We start from the raw sequence: 17,796 nt of genomic DNA on the forward strand, positions 1-17,796 counted from the left end.
ATTCTCAGAATTCTGACTTCATTCTGACAGCTAACAAACATGTTAGCATCAAGATGTAGCCATGTCTGTTTTAGAAACTAGCTCTCTTGTTTTAATCACCTTCTGCTGGCCCTCCCAAACAACTCACATCTTTGTCAGTGAAGCCGAGTGCTCCCACATCTCTCCCTTCATGGTGCCCATCTACATTAAGAGCCAAAATTCTGAGATTAAAGATTAAAGCCTGAGAAAAAAGTCAGATTTCAGAGACAAAAATCCGAATTCTGAGATTTAAAAATCAGTTAATTTTTTTTTTTTTTCAGTGGCCCTAATCCTCTTCCGTATAAAGCCGTAAATTAAACATTACCATTCAAATTTTTACATTTTCCTCTAGAGTGCTTTTAACAAGTTTAAATTGTTTGTCAGATTAAATGTAAACAAAGTTGTGATCATAAAAGCGCTCTTTCATCCTCAATAATACCATGATGGACATTTCTTCCATTTAGTTTTTTTCTTAAACCAGACGTAATATTCTACTCTTTCTTATGATGTAAAGGTAACAAGAAAGGAAAACCCCTTAAATAACATCTTGAACGAAGTTTCTGCACATTATTTCTACAAAAATTCCATATCTTTAGATCTTAGTGTCCAGTATCCCTTCCTTTAAAAAATGCTGGATGCATGGATGAATGGACCAAATGATGCCACTGATTATTCATGAAAATAATTGAGGAGTATGACTGAAAAGACTGGATGGAAACAGATTACTAGAAGGAAAAATAAACATTTAAATTTTAGCTTTAGGGAAAGTAAATCCCGGGAATATTTCTTCCAAACCTCGACTTTCTTCCATTTTTTTCAGAAGACACTTAAATATAGATTAACAGGCTGTGTAGGAACAGTACAAAAGTATGCAGTTTCCACTGTGAGTTTTACCTTTATTGCACTGAATAATGTTCATTGATTATTTGTGGAAACATTCACCACCCTCATTTCAGAAGTGGAGCTCAATTTATTGAAATTAAATATCCCAAACCTTTATTTTCGGATCATTTTCTGAACATCAAAAATCATTCTCTTAGACTCAGGAGTAGAATATGAATCTAAAATTATATTTTAAACTGAAATATCAGACTTTGAGAAATAAGAACAGTTCTATGTACTCTATTTCTTGGTTGGGCCTCAGTTTTTGCATAAATAAATCATAATAAATAAATTAGTGCATCGTCTTATTTGGGATAAGGAGTGCAAGAGCTAAATTGTTGATTTAGTTGTCTAAACAAAATTAAAAGTATTTTGTAGTCAAGGCAGGTATTTGGTTAGAATCTGCAGAAAGAGAGGACGGACATAATCAACTGCTGCTTGAAGTCCCGATTCAGTGATGGTTTGTGGTGGCATGTCATCAGCTGGTGTTGGTCCACCAAGGTTTCTGGAGTAAAAAACAAACAAACAAACTATTTTAATCCCTTAATCTAATGATTTTCCTCATCTTTTTATTTTTTTTTGTAATGCTCTTTTAAAATCAAGTGTCTGACAATGTAGTAGAATTAATCCTATATTTTTATTCTTGTACCCATTTTTGCAATGAAACGGTTACGTAAATGTTTTCTTTCAAATAAATGTAACATTTAAATTTTTTTTATTTATAAAGTTTTTGTTTCTGGGGCCGTAATCAGTCCTTTGCATTGAAAGAAAGCATCCTGGCGTGGTTCGCGTCCGAGAAAGGTCCTCAGCATGTCCATCCCGTCCACAGAGCCTCCAGCTTCTAGTATCACCTTTCTGTACTCCTTTCCAACCTGAAGAAAAACATAAACACATTTAACACAATCCTAGATTAAGTTCAAATCAAAAGGGAAAGAGGGAATATAACCAACCAACCTTTGGGTTCATAATGCCTTCCTTTTTAAAACGACTAAAAAAAATGTCCATAGAGTAGACTTCACTCCACAGATAGCTGTAGTACTGACCATCGTATCCTCCTGCCAAGTGGCTGAAACTGGCTGTCATGTTGGTGCCTGGAAAAAAAAGCACACACAAAAAGGCATGATTAAAGGAGATCCTTTAGAACACGAGTCAAACTCTTTAGACAAATTTTATTCTCATTTTGTATACACAGAGTGTATACAATGTTTTTCCATTTATAGTGTGCATCAGTGATCACAATATAAACACTGTAGGAGAGACATGGTGCAAAAGGCATTGATGTGGAAGGTTCAGAGCAATGCAAAAATAAATACATAAATATGGTGCAAAATGCAGTAGAAACACCGAGTTGAGTTCTATTTTAAAGATTCGCCATGTAGTGCAAGTATGATGTTTACAGTGTGATCCAGAGTCTCAAATCAGGCTTGATTAGTTTTTAACAGTTCAACAGCATTATGGCAGCAGGGAAAAAGCTGTTGCAGAACCTGCTGGTCCTGCATTAGATGATGCCTAGCCTCTTCCCAGAGGGCAGCAAGGAGAACAGTCCATGGTGGGGGGGTGAGGGGTCGCTGATGATGTTATGGGCTTAATCTGGCCCCTCATGGCAAATTATCCAGCTCTCAAGGGCCAGAAAATTTATGTCGTCATAAAATAGAGATAGACCCATACACTGAACATTTTTTTCGGCATCATTTTCACCCATTTATTAGTGCATTCAGCAGCCATGCTTAAGATCATGTAAGGTGCATGTATTCCTTCCATTTGCTATCCATTGTTGTTTCATTTGTTTATTTTCATTTTTTATTTATATTGAGACGTGTGTAGCTTTTATTTTAATCAATGTGTAATTTTCATCATGTAAAGAAGAAAAAAAAAATTAGGGGCTTCATGAATTTACCCAAAAGTATCGGTAGCACATATCTGCGATAGGTTAGACTACCGTCTGAATAATCAGTATCAGCATCGGCCTTAAAAACCCCTCTATCAGTCAATCTCTACAGTAGAGGCATTTTCTCTTTAAAGTGTACAAAGTAGCTTAAAAAATAAATAAATAGATAAATAAGGGGTAAGCTTAAAAAATAAATAAATAGATAAATAAGGGGTAAGCTTAAAAAATAAATAAATAAGGGTAAAGTTATATTTCTTTCTAAATGAAATTATGAAAACTAAAGTTTTATTTATATAGTTGAACCAGCCATTTTTAAGACCTGATGATGCTTTAGAAGAAGCAGGAATTTATTTTGAAAGTTTTCCTCCAGGTGTTACTATTTGTTAAAAATAATATAACTACATCAGAGATGATAAGAAAGGGGCCAAATGGAGACATTTGTTAAGGGTTAAGGTTAAAAAAACAACTTACTTTCAAGTTTTTTAATTCGTTATTAATATATACTCTTAAAAGCCCATATTAGGTCACTATATTTTTCAGAAATAGTTCAAAACAGTCCATTGGACTTTGTTTCCAAGATTTGAAGATGATTCGCTTCCCATCCAAGAAGCTTTTTCAATTAAAAATGTCAGGAATAGCGTTCAGTTCGAGGTTGTATGCAGTAACCCAACAAAACCTTGTTTATGTTTTGAAAACATGCAAATTGAAACGGATGAAGGGGTCCACCCCTTTGGAATGGGGGTCCTTTGGCTTATTTTGCTTGCCTGCAATGCCCCATACCCGTCTAAGTCTCTGAAAGGGGGGTCATTAAAGGGAATTGTTGACCTGGCTAAATAGGTGAGGTCTTCCGCTCTCCTCTACAGGGGCTGGGGATGCGATGATAGCGAGAAGGGATCAACTCAATGGCTGCATTGTAGTTTTTTGAAAGCTGAAATCTGAGCCTACCCCTTCTGTTTAAGGTTGGCTTTTCTTTCTTAACATAGATTCTTTGTCCAAAATGTGAACATTCTGGTCCTCAAAAAAATGTCCTTTGTCCATAAGGTATAGATGTACTTCTACACATCTGTAATTCTGCGGTACATCTACACTTTATGGACAAAGGACATTCTTTTGAGGCAAAAGAAGCCAAACGACTCCCATTCCAAAAGGGCGGACCCCTCGTCCATTTTAATTTGTATGTTTTCAAAACAAAAATAAGGTTGTTGTAGGAGCTATTTCTCTATTTTTGTTTTAGAACTTAGATTATTTAGTTAGTTTGTATTTATTTGGTTATTTGTTGCATTTTTGTTTGAAAGTAGTTGCTTAGAATACAATTATTTCTTAGTAAATTGTTTAATTAGTTAATTGATTTTGTTTGGGTGTCTGGTGTATAAATACATGGACTCCAGGTAGCTCAGGTGAAAAGTGGGTGGGCTTATGGTTTTTTACCAGTCTTCTAGCTGCAGTCTACCAGGCCTTTCAGAAGGCAAGTCACTCAGTCTTAATCAGGTGAAGTGAGCACAAAGGCAGAAACCAGGCCAGGAGATGTGGCAAGTAGTCTTTTTGAGTTTGTATCATGTTTATTTTTCCTGAAAAAACCTAGAATAAACTCACCGAACTGCATTTTTCACGTATTTTGAGAATTTTTTGTACTGCGTAAAACCAGAAACCCACTATTCCTCAAGTGACTATTTGATTTACATTTATTTTTTGCTTTTTCATTTTTAAGTTTTTTCATAGACAACTAGTCACTACAGTTGTGATGGGCTACTGTATTAAACCTTGAACTCCATGCTATTCCTGACATTTTGAATTGAAAAAGCTTCCTGGATGGGAGGTAAAACGTCTTCAAACTTACTCCAGTCTATATGCTTAGTGGCTGTGACGTTAAAACCAACATACAGCAGATCTGTTGGAGCATAGTTTGACAGTAAAAAAATCAAATAAAAATTTGGTTAATCCCAATCAAAACAATTAACCTATCTTGATTGCCATTAAAATGATTCCTACTTGGACTATTTCAAAACATTTCAAACAATATATATGCAAGACCTACATAAATATGCGCAGATCTGTTATATATATTTATATACATAGAACAGCATTGTACTCTGAGCATGCAGCCATTTTCTGCTTTCTGCTTGCATGTTTGTTAACGCTGTTGCCTTGCAAGATCAAGATGAGCCACACAGACAGTCCATAGATGTCTAACTAGTCTTTCTTGAAATTATTAAATAACTTTAGAGAACTCGATAAAAAGTCTCTGACACATTATCATAACTACAATTTGATTTCCTGTTTTGTTTGCACAATTGATTATATAATCTACTGTAAAACTTTACTGTAAAATAGATATAGATTTAAAATAGACATAGATTTAAAGGTATCAGTGGTCTCTAACATTAAAAATCTAGCAGTCGTTAATGCAACTGACCAGGTGTGGCAGGAACACCAAGGATGTCCTGGCAGTGCTGTGCAAACACCTCAGCAGTATCTGCACTTGGACAGGAGTGAAGAACCTGGTCCACTTTACTGAGGACGACCTGCCGCAGGTTCATCAGACCTAAAGAGAACAGCAGCACAATTATGAAGGCTTTGAGCTTAAATGTAGCAGAGAGTTTCAGATCTTGGAGAATTCGGAGCGTCTGACCTGTGTTTGCCACTCTGGATGCAATCAGTTTGTCCAGCAAATCCTCCGGGACTGGCGTCCCATCCTTGTAGTGACCGGACATCCTTCGCAGAGGCTCCTTTTCCCAAACCCAGTTCTCCAGCATCTGGGACGGCACTTCCACAAAGTCTGTTTCCACCAGAGTACCACTAAACTCTGAGAAAGTGGTCTGAGCCGCACAAACACAGGAGGAGTTTATCCTCAGTTGCCAGAATAAGAACAAAAAATATAATAAACCAAACCATGCATGGCAGCTAGTTTAAAACTGCCTGTTGAGGGAATTTGCACCTTAGAGCAGAGCTCATGCATCACATGACCAAACTCATGGAAATACGTCTCCACCTCATGGTGCTGGAGGAGAGAGGGCCAGCCTTTTCTGGGCTTTGTAAAGTTGGCCACCATAGCGGCCACTGGAAGTCTGCGTTTTCCATCAGGCCCTCTGCAGCCTGGCAGGAGGCCAAAGCAAGCAGCGTGGCCATATTTCCCTTCCCTGAAGAAAAACAGTCAGGTTTTACAACTAGTGAGAAAATAAAAAAGAAAGCTCATAAAGCTGCAGTTCACCTTGGATGCAGGTCCAGGTAGAATTGTCCGATTTCTGCCTCCGTCTCAGCGTCACGGGCTGAGTAAAGCTTAACATCTTCGTGCCAGACTTGAGCACACTCAACCTCTTGGAAGGTGAGGCCCAGCAGCTCCTGGTAGATACTAAACATCCCTTCTGTCACCACCTCCAGGGGGAAATACTCAATCAGTTTGTCCTTGTTTACAGCAAACTTGCACTGCTCCACTTGGTTCATGTAGTAGGGCAAATCCCAGGCATTGATCCGCCCATCAAACTGGTAGCCCTTCATCAAGCACTCCCTCTTCTTCAATGCAAGGATGTACTTTCTTTCTTTGTCTCCGATGGGCTTTAATCTCTCATAGAATGCATCTGAAAAAGATTGGTGAAAAACCCTAAGGATTCCAAGCTCTAATTCTGCTGTTATTATCTAAATAATTTCTGTGCCCTGCTAATTTTTGCCCCACTACCACTAAATAATTCATTTTTAACTTTATGAACTAAAAAAAAATAATATATTTGAACAAATACAAACTATATAATTTGGGGAATGTTACTTTTAAGCTCAGAATACGAAGGAATATATAAGTTCAAATTAGTTAAATCTTAACCTTTGCAAAATGAGCTGAAAACTAGTTTAGCTTATTTTTCCCATGAAAAAGAAATTATCCAAATGATTGTCTCTCATAATCCATACATAAAATGACAACAACAACAGATTGCATGCAAAAAAATAAAAAATAAATACTTTATTTTTTAAATATCTTATTAGTTCGACAAGGCCAATCATGTTAATGCCAAGATAAAACTTTTACATTTGAGGAATCTAAATTGGGTTATGATTTTGTAATAAATAAAAATTGTCCTTAAATCCAGAAAAGGTTTTAAAAAATTCTCTTGGAGAGAACAATTCCAACTATAGGGGGCGCCATGGATGCAAAAAAGTCATTGAGGTTCATTTCATGCACTTGTTATTTCTGCAACGAATGATAAACAAGTTTTTATTTGTCAACCTATTTCGAACAATTTTATTAGAAATACACATCAATCAGCAAAAGTATCCATTTAGTTTAACTAAAAAAATATATGTATATATATTTTGCTGAGTTGTGAACCTTTTTAAAAGATCCAATTAAAATAAACATCCCTGTATTTTTTTCTTTTTTTTTTTATTAATGTCTAACAGCCATGGAGACCAGTTTCTCCCCAGTCATTAAGCCTTTCTCTCTAGAGACGCTGTTTGGTGCAGTCTCACTCCCCAGATGCTGGAGCTCTAAAGGTCGACTGTGTAGTAACTGTAGTCACTGAGGCCTCCTAATGTTATTGGTTCATACACTGGTAATCTCCAAACCCCCATTACAACAATATGAGTGCGTTTTAAATCTAATTCGGATCTTTTTAAATCACATTTGTTATTTTAAAACACAGGCCTGACCTTATCCCCATGTATATAGTTGTATATAGAATAGAAAACAAAATCCCTTTATTGTCCCACAATGGGGAAATTCTGATGTTTACAGCAGCAAAACATTATAGAAAAAATGTTCACACAAATGTGGACTTTACAAAAAATGTATAAGAATAACATAAAAGTGAAGCATTTAATAAAAATAATACAATATTGTAGTGTAAAGTGTTTTAACAATATAAAACTGTCCACCTAGAGAATAACCATCATACAGCTATGGATATAAAAAGATATATAAAATAGATCTAATACAGTTCTATGCACAACATTTATCCTTAACGATGAACAATATATCAGCATTTACCTAGGTTTCAGACGACATTCATAGTTTTTTCTTTTATATATAATTACCTTTCCAATAATTAAAAGCTTTCTATTAATATTCCATATTTAATTCTATCTTGCTTCAGTTTATGTATCCATTTCTGGAAGGAAGGGGGTTGGCCATGCGTCATTTTATTTAAGTTTCAATGCAGGTTGTTTAATAAAAGTCTGAGCAAAGCCATTCAGTGATCTTCTCTAGCTGTTCTGGGGGAAGCCTGAGGTGTTTAAAGGTCATGCGAGAGTAACAGTCCCTGTTTCCATTGGGACAGGCTGGAACACCTGAGGAGAAAGGGTGTCAGTGGTATAATCTGGACGCCTGAGTCCCTTCAGCTTATTCTTCCTGATGTGGAGGAGCAGCAGCTCTACTCCGAGCAGCCATCGGCTTTTAGTGACAGTGGGAACAGCTCTTTGACCCGTGTCAACTTGGGTGAAACGACTCGGCAAGCAACCCAGGTTACAATGTCTTTCAAACGGCTCGGCTCCGATCGGTATACAGTGGGAACATCAGACCAGAGTTGACCCGAAACACCCTGCTACATTCGATAAAAATAGCGCAGCACTGGTGAGATAGATTCAGTGGGGCAAAAGAACAAAACAATGAAGCACAACCTTTAACCCCACACTGCTCCCCGGGCACCGCACAATGGCAGCCCACTGCTCCCCAAAGAGATGGGTTAAATGCAGAGAGTGAATTTGCCCATTGTGAGACAATAAAGGGATTTACATTACATTACATAATGACAATATTAATGCTAACCCGGCATGATGGCGTCGCTAGACATGCAGCAGAGTGGGGACAGAGGACACCTGTTTAAAAACCTGTATTAACCTGCCAGTTTAAGTGGGAAAGAGGCTTAAAGGGATCATAGAATTATTCTATAGGGTATTTGGTGCTGGTTCTTAAGGTCTCTGAATAGGGTCTGTAACATTGGTTGGGCTGAAACTGGCATATTTGCTGTTCTATAAGTCCTAATGCAAGCCTTGTTAAGCCCTACAATGAAACAACAGGTTTTCTTCTTTTTATGGTATGCTCATGAATATTTAGATGAGCTGTGCGCTGATTGGTTGGTTTACAACGAGCAAAGCTGCTGAGCAACAATGCATCATAGCAACAAGCACTCACTCACTGAAACATCGAAATTGTTGATATGGTAGGGTGACCAGACGTCCTCTTTTTACCGGACATGTCCTACTTTTCATACCTAAATCATTCTAGATTTTGGTCGGCTATAGTGCATCAGAACCAAGCCATGAGCTCCGGGGCTGGTCCGGGAACCCTGATGGACACCAGCGGGTGACAGAGCGACCGAACCCGACCCGGTGACGGTAGGCTGGACAACGGCGGCCCCGTACTACCCCAACACCTGCCTTACCGGGCAGGCGGGGGAAAGCATACCGTCACCAGGTTGGGTTCGGTCGCTCCTTTCCCCAGGGTTCTGGACCAGCCCTGGAGCTGATCTTTTGGTTTGAATGACCTGTCCAGTCAGATGCCCCCCTCCTCCAAGATTTTGAAAGCTGTCTTCAGTAAAATGTTTAGAGCATGAACAGCTGAGCATCAAACTTTGCAGGGATCTTCTGATAGAAAAAAATAATCCATGCCTGTCGTGTTCGGATCCTTGGGAAGACTGTGAAAATGTTCCCCATTCTCCATGCAGCCTGGAACACTGCATTTACGCCCGTGGTTCTGGCTCATTTTCAATAGAGAAACTGCCTGCTTTGTAATTCTTGTAAAAGTAAACCCAATTGTAGGCTAAACAGTTAACTGGTGTCTTACATCTACCTCAATTCATGTTCTTGGGCCATAGACCAGTGGGCTGATCTGTATGTCAATTTGGGGGCGTGACAAAAGTACAGGTCAGAACCAAATAAGGCAAAATCCCAGACTTTACATCAATTTGGTGGTTCGTTTCATTTCGCCCATTTTATGGTGGAAGTTTAGAATTGTGAGATTTGCAGAGAAAGGAGGTGTTGATGGAGTTTGAACTTCTCTGTACACTGAACTATCGTTATTTATCTATGACTGTGTAAACTCTATTTTGCGTACTATGACCCCTGTGAGTGCTTGCCTGCCTAGCCTTGTATCCAGGATCTTGTTTGAATTTAATTTTATGGCCGTAGGAGAGGGGAATGTCTGCTGGTGTGATGTGGTGTCAGAGTACCTATAAAGTCCGACACGTTTCTTGCATTTTTAGCCATGTTAATCTCCAGCACATAGTTTGCGTGGCTGCTGTAACCCAGTAAGTCTGCCACCTTTGCCCTCAGTTGGATTAGCTGCTCAAGGATCAATGTGTTTGCCTGAAAAAAAAATATATTTAAAAAAAATCCTGAATAAGGGGAAACTATACTATACTATATTTTAAAAAAAAGAAGAGGATTATACCTATTTCTGTGGCAGGCAACTTTAAAAACACTCATGACCTCTCCATCCAGCATCACGCTTACAGCACCATGGTCATAAGTAGCAGAGCTCACCTGTTTGCACCTGCTGTGAAATGCTGTTTCCATCTTCCTCCGGGTCTCAGGATTATGACACCTTTTCATCAGGGGGTAGTAATGCGGATACTCCAGCGTCACTTTATACTTCCCCTCTGCTGTCCTCTCTAGACCATTTAAATAGCTATCAGCAAGTCCTCCTTCATGAGATGAATAAGAAGAGAGTGAACATTTTGAGCATCTCTGCATCAGACAGCAAGTCCTGCAAACACGCTTACCTAATTCATGCTCAGAAAAAACGAGGAAGGTGTTGTCCTCATTCAGATTCCTGTTAAACTCTATGGAGAGCTCACTGATCAGTTTGGAGGTTTCTTTTACTTCCTTGGGATAAACGAAGGGGGAAACGGCAAGACAACATAGAGGTTTAATAAACGTAGTCACTGCCTTATAAAGAATCATCAGCAGATATAATAGCATTCACCAAACCAAACAGAATATAAAAAAACTTTAAAGTCAAAAATTTAAAAAAAAACTGATGAGATTTAAAAAAAAAACAACAACAAATTAAGATCCACAATCGAACCTCAAAAAGATAATTTATTTTAAATAAATGAGCAGCACTTTTACAGTGCTGAAGTGCTTTTAAGTCAGAGTTAAAAACCCATTTGTTTAGAACTGCCCTGTTGAAGTTAAACTGCTAACTGGGGTATTAGTTTAAGGTTGTTATCCAACTGTTTTAATTTCTTTATCATGTTTTTTTTTTTTACTTGCTTTGTTCTGCTCTTTTGTGGTCCAATTAATTTACTTGTTTTACAAATTTTTGCTTTTATTCTGCTTTTATGTTTCTTCCATTTTATTATCTAATCCATGCAAAGTACTTTGAATTGTATTAAATTGTGCTATACGTATAAAATGCTTTGCCTTAATGAGAACTGCTGGATGCTGAATACAAGAGAAGATGAATTGTTCTTATGCCATGCAGCCTCGAAATAAAACCAAATGATTTCCTGAAAAGATTTTAGATCTCCAACTATTTTACGAAATAAATATTTTTTCCCATTAATGTTGCAGAAAAAACAGGTTTTATAAAAATAAAAAATAAAAAAATGCAATGCAGAAATGAAACTTTCACAAACTTATTAATAAAAAAATAAAGGTTTTGACAGTACCTTAACTGTTAATATATATTTTTTTTCAAACTTTATTTTTTAAATATCTTTTTAAAATCTTTAGATTTTCAAAATCGGGTTTTAAGATCACATCTACGTACTTCCCTTTAAGCCCAATGCAAAAGTGAGCTTTTGCATTTGGCATGGCTCATCTTAATATTCATGAGCATACCATAAAAGGAAGATAAACTGAAATGAATGTAATCTGTAAAACTTAATGTGATAAAAAAAAAATGAAAAAACATATTGGGAAAAAATAAAATAACCAGCAAAGTTACTCTTAAAAATTTTCTTTTTTCCAAAGTGTTATTTCTGGTTTGCATTGCAACATATTTGCCTTTAATAATAATAAAATAGGATTCCCATAGATGATCAAATTCTTAAATCTTTATGGAAAGATGAACAGACTGAGAAAATGTCTTTTCTCATCAACGTTGCTGATGAATGTCTGTGTTAGACAGGAGTTTACCTGCTGAATCTCTTTAGATAGGTGCAGTCCTTTCCTCTGGCCTAATCTAACCAATCTGTCTAACAATCTCTTTTCTTCAGATGCAGGAGTGTCTTCAAACTTTTTCTGCAAAAACATATCACACAAACATCTGATTTGTTGATTAATCGGTTGGTGAGAAACCTCTTAGATGTGGTTGTAGTATTTTCAGGTCAAATATTGACAGGAAGTAAACCTGCAAGGCTATCAAACGTTCAAACACGTCTTCTCTCATGCTGATCTCTACGTCAAACTCGGACAGTTTCTTGTCTGCCTCTGTGCTCGCCGACCGAACCTCCTTATTGGGACAAACGAACTGGGGGAAGTCGAGAACGTGGCGCGATGCTAGGGGAGAGAATAAAACACAAACCTCAAAAACATACAAACTAAGCACATTGTTTTTAAAAAAATAAGAAAAGTCCACTGAAAATGATGGATTAGTGTTTGTGGTCTTTGGTCTGTTTATCACTTGCCAAATGTTCTAAAAAATGAAAAGCAAAAGATTAATAATAAATCAATAAATTTATGCTGACTCCAGCTGTGTAACTGTAGGTTGCGGATTTTTATTTTTTATATATATATATATATATATATTTGTGAGCAAAAACTGAAATTTAATTGACACATTGTCTGACTAGAGTCAAGGGAAAGCTTCTGTTTCTATTAGAACCACCTAAAGAAGTCTGTGATCATAAGATTATTTAAAAAAAATTAGATTTTTAACTCTCTTGATTCTTTTCATTGTTTTTCTTAAGTTGTTTTGTTAGGCATCACTGTCCTTTGGATAACCCGGTATGGGCAAAGCCTTAGATGTCTAACTGGTGGACAGCTAACATCTGCCTGCAATACTGAGGCTGACAAACCAAATTGGTCCAGGTTCTGGAACAACAGAAGAAAAAAAAAAAAGCTCAAAAAAGCCCAAATTATACCTTCTCCTCCACATGTCACAGCTGGAATTACATATTTTTGTTAATAAGCCATTTTTCCTTTAGAATACGACTGATAATTCCAACTTTGGTCTAAATTGTCTCAAAACATTGTTCCGAAAAGATTTTCGTGGACTTAGATCAACTTTTTTTTTACCCAAATTTTTGCTTAATATTAAAGAGAGCATAGGTTATCCAGTCAATCATTTCAAACCTTTTTTCTGACTAATATTTCATATTTTCCACACGTAACAAGCTTACTTTAAGACTTTAGAATCTGAGGTTGGGGCTTATGGTCTAAACACTGAAAAGTTTGACTATGAGGTCAATTTGTTATAATGCTCATGGCAGAATAGCATTTGTCTTAAATGTTTGTCACTCCCACTTTGCTTAACTTATTTGGAACGAGTGTTGTATTCCCTCCCAGACTAATGGAAAACATTTACCGCTTCATTGTTGATACTTTTTCTGCTTGGCATTGTGTTAATGTAGCACAGTAGACTTAAGATCAGCAAAATGCCAAAACTTCAGCTTTTATAGGTGTTCAGTCTTGCTGTTGAATGAATTAATCAGGTGCATTTGATTAGCTCCACCTGGCTGCTGCTTTGACTCTTAAATCAAATGGGTCCAGCAGAGGCTGGGATGTTTTTCACTCTATAGACAGCATCACAAAAGCTCTTTTTCCACTTGACAGCTAGTGATTACAGGGGAAAAGCAGACAAGATTAATGCAAATTTAGTTCTTTAAAAGACTATCTGAGCAAATTCAATTCACCTTCATGTACTGCACTCACATGCATAATCCAGCTTAGCATTAGCCAAGGCTTCCAGTGTGTTTCCAGCTGATACGCTTTCAATGGGCAGAGATCCAACAACATCGTAGACCTTCTTTACTCTGGCTATCAAGCTGTCTGTCATGGTCCTGATCTCATCTGGGGAAAGATCCCATCTTAGTGGATTCCTGTCATTTCCAGCTTGGGAGCAGTCTCTGGTCGATGTCACAGACGCCTGGGGAATCTTCATTCTTAGCTGATGTTTGGAGAACCTCAACAAAAAAATAGTTTCAGTTTAATTTCTATGTGCAGAAATGTATGGAAACATACTAGAGATAAACACATAAACTTCTACATGCTTTGATGCACATACACAGTTTCCCCTAACTGACAGATTTGATGCTATATACTTAATAAAGAACCACTACAACCTGTCAAAATGGCAGAGTTTAACTACTGTTAATGTGGAAGTCTGGTACCATCCTGCTGCATTGAATTTCAGACACGCTGTTCCAACTTTCAAGGGCATGTCAGTTAAAATTAACAATTTAAGTTATAGTGGAGGATGTTCTTTTTTAGGGTGGATCATCAAAATAAGTGGTCCTCCTAAATGTCAATCATTTTGGTGATATGTTTACCTAAGGCCGTCCTACATGCTCGTCCCCATTTTCGCTTATCGGTGGTGAGTCTGACATCTTGAAAAAATTGCAAATCTTCTTTTGTAAAGTAAGCTTGTATGAGCGATGCAAACAGCAACTTTTAAACATAGCATGCAAAGAGATGAAATGGGCTTGTGCATGATCTCACACATGTTTAATAGATGTTTTCTTTCGAGAGTGGGTACAGGGTTGTGCATGTGCATTTTTTTTTTTTAAGTGGAGAGGGCAGGTCTTTTAAAAAATTCACTAAAATCCTGCACTATACCTTTAAGAAATTGGAAAATTTGACTTCTGAGGATAAACGAAACACACCATTACCCTTAAAAGTTTCTGTTAGGCAAAAAAAGACACAGCCTTCATCTGATATAATATATGTTGGCTTTTTTTGATATGGGAATTAATCTAAAAGGGTGAATGTGGCCTCGTCTTTACAAGAAACTCTTACGAATGTGCACTTAACCAAAAAACTAAATCCATCAAATTTTCCATTTATGAAAATCTAATTTTTGTAGAAATCTATTATTTTTTTCTCCAACCAATCCAATTGTTGGGCTCCCATACCTCAGGTTGACGTCAGTTCATCACCTTGTCTTTTTCAGATGCGTACTTCTAACTGACAGACTAGCTAACTGAGTGACACTAACTGCAAAAATGTAGTTTCTTATATTTTCATTGTTTGTTGTGAAACACTGTTTTATAAGGAGCTTTGTTGCACCTTAGACTGAGGTATCCACCCAAAGGAGTTCACTGAAATAAAAGCTGATTTTTGAAGGTAATGTTTTTATTATGAAGCTAAAGGGAGAAATAAAAAATTTTAATCTGGTTTTGTAAGAAATTTTTTTTTGTATATTTTTAAACTCTCTGGTTTGTTAATGTGCTGGTCTAAAGTGGTCTGCTGTCAGATTCCAAAACACTGAAGAAGACTGCTTATATTTGCTACAGTGCAGGGCTGGCAGTTTCTAAACCTGGAAGTTACAGGACTAGCGCCCCTAGTGGCCAGAACTTACACAGCATTGCAAGCTTGTCTTGCTGAGCTGCACTTTGGTTTACAGGACAGTTTTTGTTCCCCCTCACCAAACTTTTCAACCAATATACAATAAAAAGTCTACTGCAGTAAAATGAGCATTCCAATAAAATAAATACATCTTCCTTTAAATAACAAAACTAACACATTTAAAGTGTTTGTTTTATTAAGTTCAACAATTTATTTTACTGTGTAAAAGAATTCAACATTATTGTCATTGCATTTAAAAAAAAGCCTCTCAAAATGTGTGATTTGCTCAGTTTCAACCCCACCACACCTGCAATTAACCAGCAACTCCTCAAAGCATTTCCCTATTTGGAGAACCACTAAATTAAGCAATTATACAATTAAAGTAACGTCTGTGTATCTGGTTTTGTCTGGCACCATAAAAGTAAAACCAGGGATTCAAATTGCATCAGACATGTCTGTAAAAAAAAATCATGATTGTCCCTTCCAGCTGTGAAAGGAAGACGATCAAAATGGGATATAACAGCAAGTTGAAGTCGTTCAACACCAAAGCCAATGTGCTACCGGAGTACGGCCGTACAAAAATAAAGTGCAGTGGTTGACACAGAAGTGGAAGGAACATGATATGGTGTCCCAAGTGATTCTTCACTATAGTCATGACAAGTTGGTGAGGTAAACTGGGAGCATGCTACAAGCCAGAATGCTTGACCCACTTTTTATGGGCAGATCCAGTGGCTGATTATATTTTAGAAATATCTTAGTCTGATTTTACTGCAGACTCCTTACTATGGTCTGTTTTCAATGTGGAGGCTGGACCAGGTCTGTTGAAGTATCTTTGAAGGATTACAGTCAGAATCAAAAACTAAGAAACCTGACATGGAACGTAAACAAAGCCAGTGGGTTGAAATAATTGTCTTCTTTATAACTTCTTTTGATTAAAGCATCAGGATTTAATCAAGCCTTTCGTAATGTTTGTTTAATTATACAGCAGTCAGCTCTTAAATACTTCATTGTATAAAATCTTTGCCATTTTGGAGCAGAATGATGGAACCCAGATTTTTGGGAATAATCCAGGGGTGTTCTGATGTTAAATTGTGGCAACAATCAACCGGATATTAGCCTAGTTCTTTTTTTTCCTCAGATAATTTTACAAGTGAAAAAAACAATAAAGACAATGGAACATGTAGATGGGCGAGGGGAACATTTTAAGGTTTGTTTAAAGCAAGGTTAGTTCGAACAACACAATGGAAGGTTCTAGGCAGGGACCAAAAGGGGCCAGGGCCCCTCTAGAACCAGTTATGGCCCCTTTACTGAATACATAATAGTAAATAAGTTTCTAATGATATATGCATTTAGATTTGACAAACTTTATTGTCATTTTGTATACACAGAGAGTATACAAAACAAAATTTCATTTTGTACAGCTGTCAAAACATTCCCATTACTTAAACTGCAGCAGTGATAAAATGTAAACATTGTGTGAGAAAAAAAACAGCAACTGTAACTGATTGGTCATTTGGACACTTTTACTTTACAGTTTTATTTTAAAAATGAATTAGGGTGTTGCACTTTTAGCTTCAGTCATATTAAAATAGGATCATTGCTTTATCTGCACGGCTGCAAATGGCTCCAGAAATGAAAATCAGGGTGTGAATGCATCATTACACAATTCAGACCCCCGGTAAATTTGCTTCTAAACCACCACTGAAAACAGAACCTCAAGCTTGCAAACCTAAAAGGATCATGGAACTAATGGGGTTAAAGCAGGTCCAGGGGGACTCTGGATGAGCTGCAGAGATCCACAACTCAGGTAGTGGAATTCATTAGCTGTGCATTCAGATAATAATAAAAATCATTAGTCATCACAGCTGCATATCTTGCCTTTCAGTAAAGGGTGAACAAATAACTTGCAGTCTGACATGTGGAAAAAGGGGGAAAACTTTAAATTCAAGGGGATCCAGGAGAAAAACTTCCTAAATTCACAGAAAGCAGAATGAAATTTGACAAAAGAGCTTTTTACTTCCTTTCTTTTTTTGTTTTTAATATTTCACTGCAAATTAAAAGCAAGAAGAACATAAAGGAATGTGTTCTTTTATACAAGATGGTGCATGAGGTTTCACTGGAGTATTTGCTGACTCCCCCCCAGCAGTGATTCCAGTGTCAGACTGCTCTGCATTCTTTTCATGCTAGTTAGGAAATCTTTCCCATGTCCAGCTGTCAGTGTAAAGTTTCATGGCACAACACTGGGATCCTCTGATATTAAAAGAGTTAAATAACTCTGAATTTTCTTTCTCTAATAGCAGCTAAAAGTTCATAAGCAGACTTAACTTCTTTTTTTTCCTCATTTTTACCGGCCACATGTGACCAAACACCATCCTGTTATGTGAATGAATACCCAGACTCATACCTCCAAAGCTTTACGCACAAAGAGACCCTTAACGCACACATGCTGGATTCTCATGCGTCCTGATCAGAGCAGAAAACAGCTTTTTCCAGTCTTACTGTCACAACTACAATCCCAGCAGTCCCAGTAGTTGCTCTCCTGTCGCTCCCCTCCTCGCACTGAGTGGAGCCTC

The 17,796-nt window shown here is 37.2% G+C and overlaps 1 protein-coding gene across 3 annotated transcripts; it reads right to left on the reverse strand.

The window, feature by feature from the left end:
- Positions 1–1,006: 1,006 nt before the first annotated feature.
- LOC107092849 (thimet oligopeptidase-like) lies at positions 1,007–17,767 on the reverse strand. Of its 3 annotated transcripts, XM_015387518.1 has the most exons (14): positions 17,628–17,767; positions 13,592–13,842; positions 12,069–12,217; positions 11,855–11,959; positions 10,495–10,597; positions 10,256–10,416; positions 9,943–10,078; positions 5,997–6,363; positions 5,724–5,925; positions 5,418–5,604; positions 5,202–5,330; positions 1,855–1,991; positions 1,609–1,772; positions 1,010–1,405 (listed from the first exon to the last, which is right to left on the reverse strand). In XM_015387518.1, the coding sequence occupies exons 1-13, from the start codon at positions 17,666–17,668 to the stop codon at positions 1,620–1,622; spliced, it is 2,121 nt and encodes a 706-aa protein (XP_015243004.1). In that variant the 5' UTR covers positions 17,669–17,767; the 3' UTR covers positions 1,010–1,405; positions 1,609–1,619. The 3 variants fall into 3 exon arrangements, with proteins under 3 accessions (XP_015243005.1, XP_015243006.1, XP_015243004.1); XM_015387519.1 differs by lacking the exon at positions 17,628–17,767 and having other exon boundaries at positions 1,007–1,405; positions 13,573–13,716; XM_015387520.1 differs by lacking the exons at positions 12,069–12,217; positions 17,628–17,767 and having other exon boundaries at positions 1,008–1,405; positions 13,592–13,710.
- Between the last annotated feature and the right edge of the window lie 29 nt (positions 17,768–17,796).

Source organism: Cyprinodon variegatus, unplaced genomic scaffold, assembly GCF_000732505.1.
Source record: "Cyprinodon variegatus isolate N-32 unplaced genomic scaffold, C_variegatus-1.0 Scaffold397, whole genome shotgun sequence".
Lineage (NCBI taxonomy): Eukaryota > Metazoa > Chordata > Actinopteri > Cyprinodontiformes > Cyprinodontidae > Cyprinodon > Cyprinodon variegatus.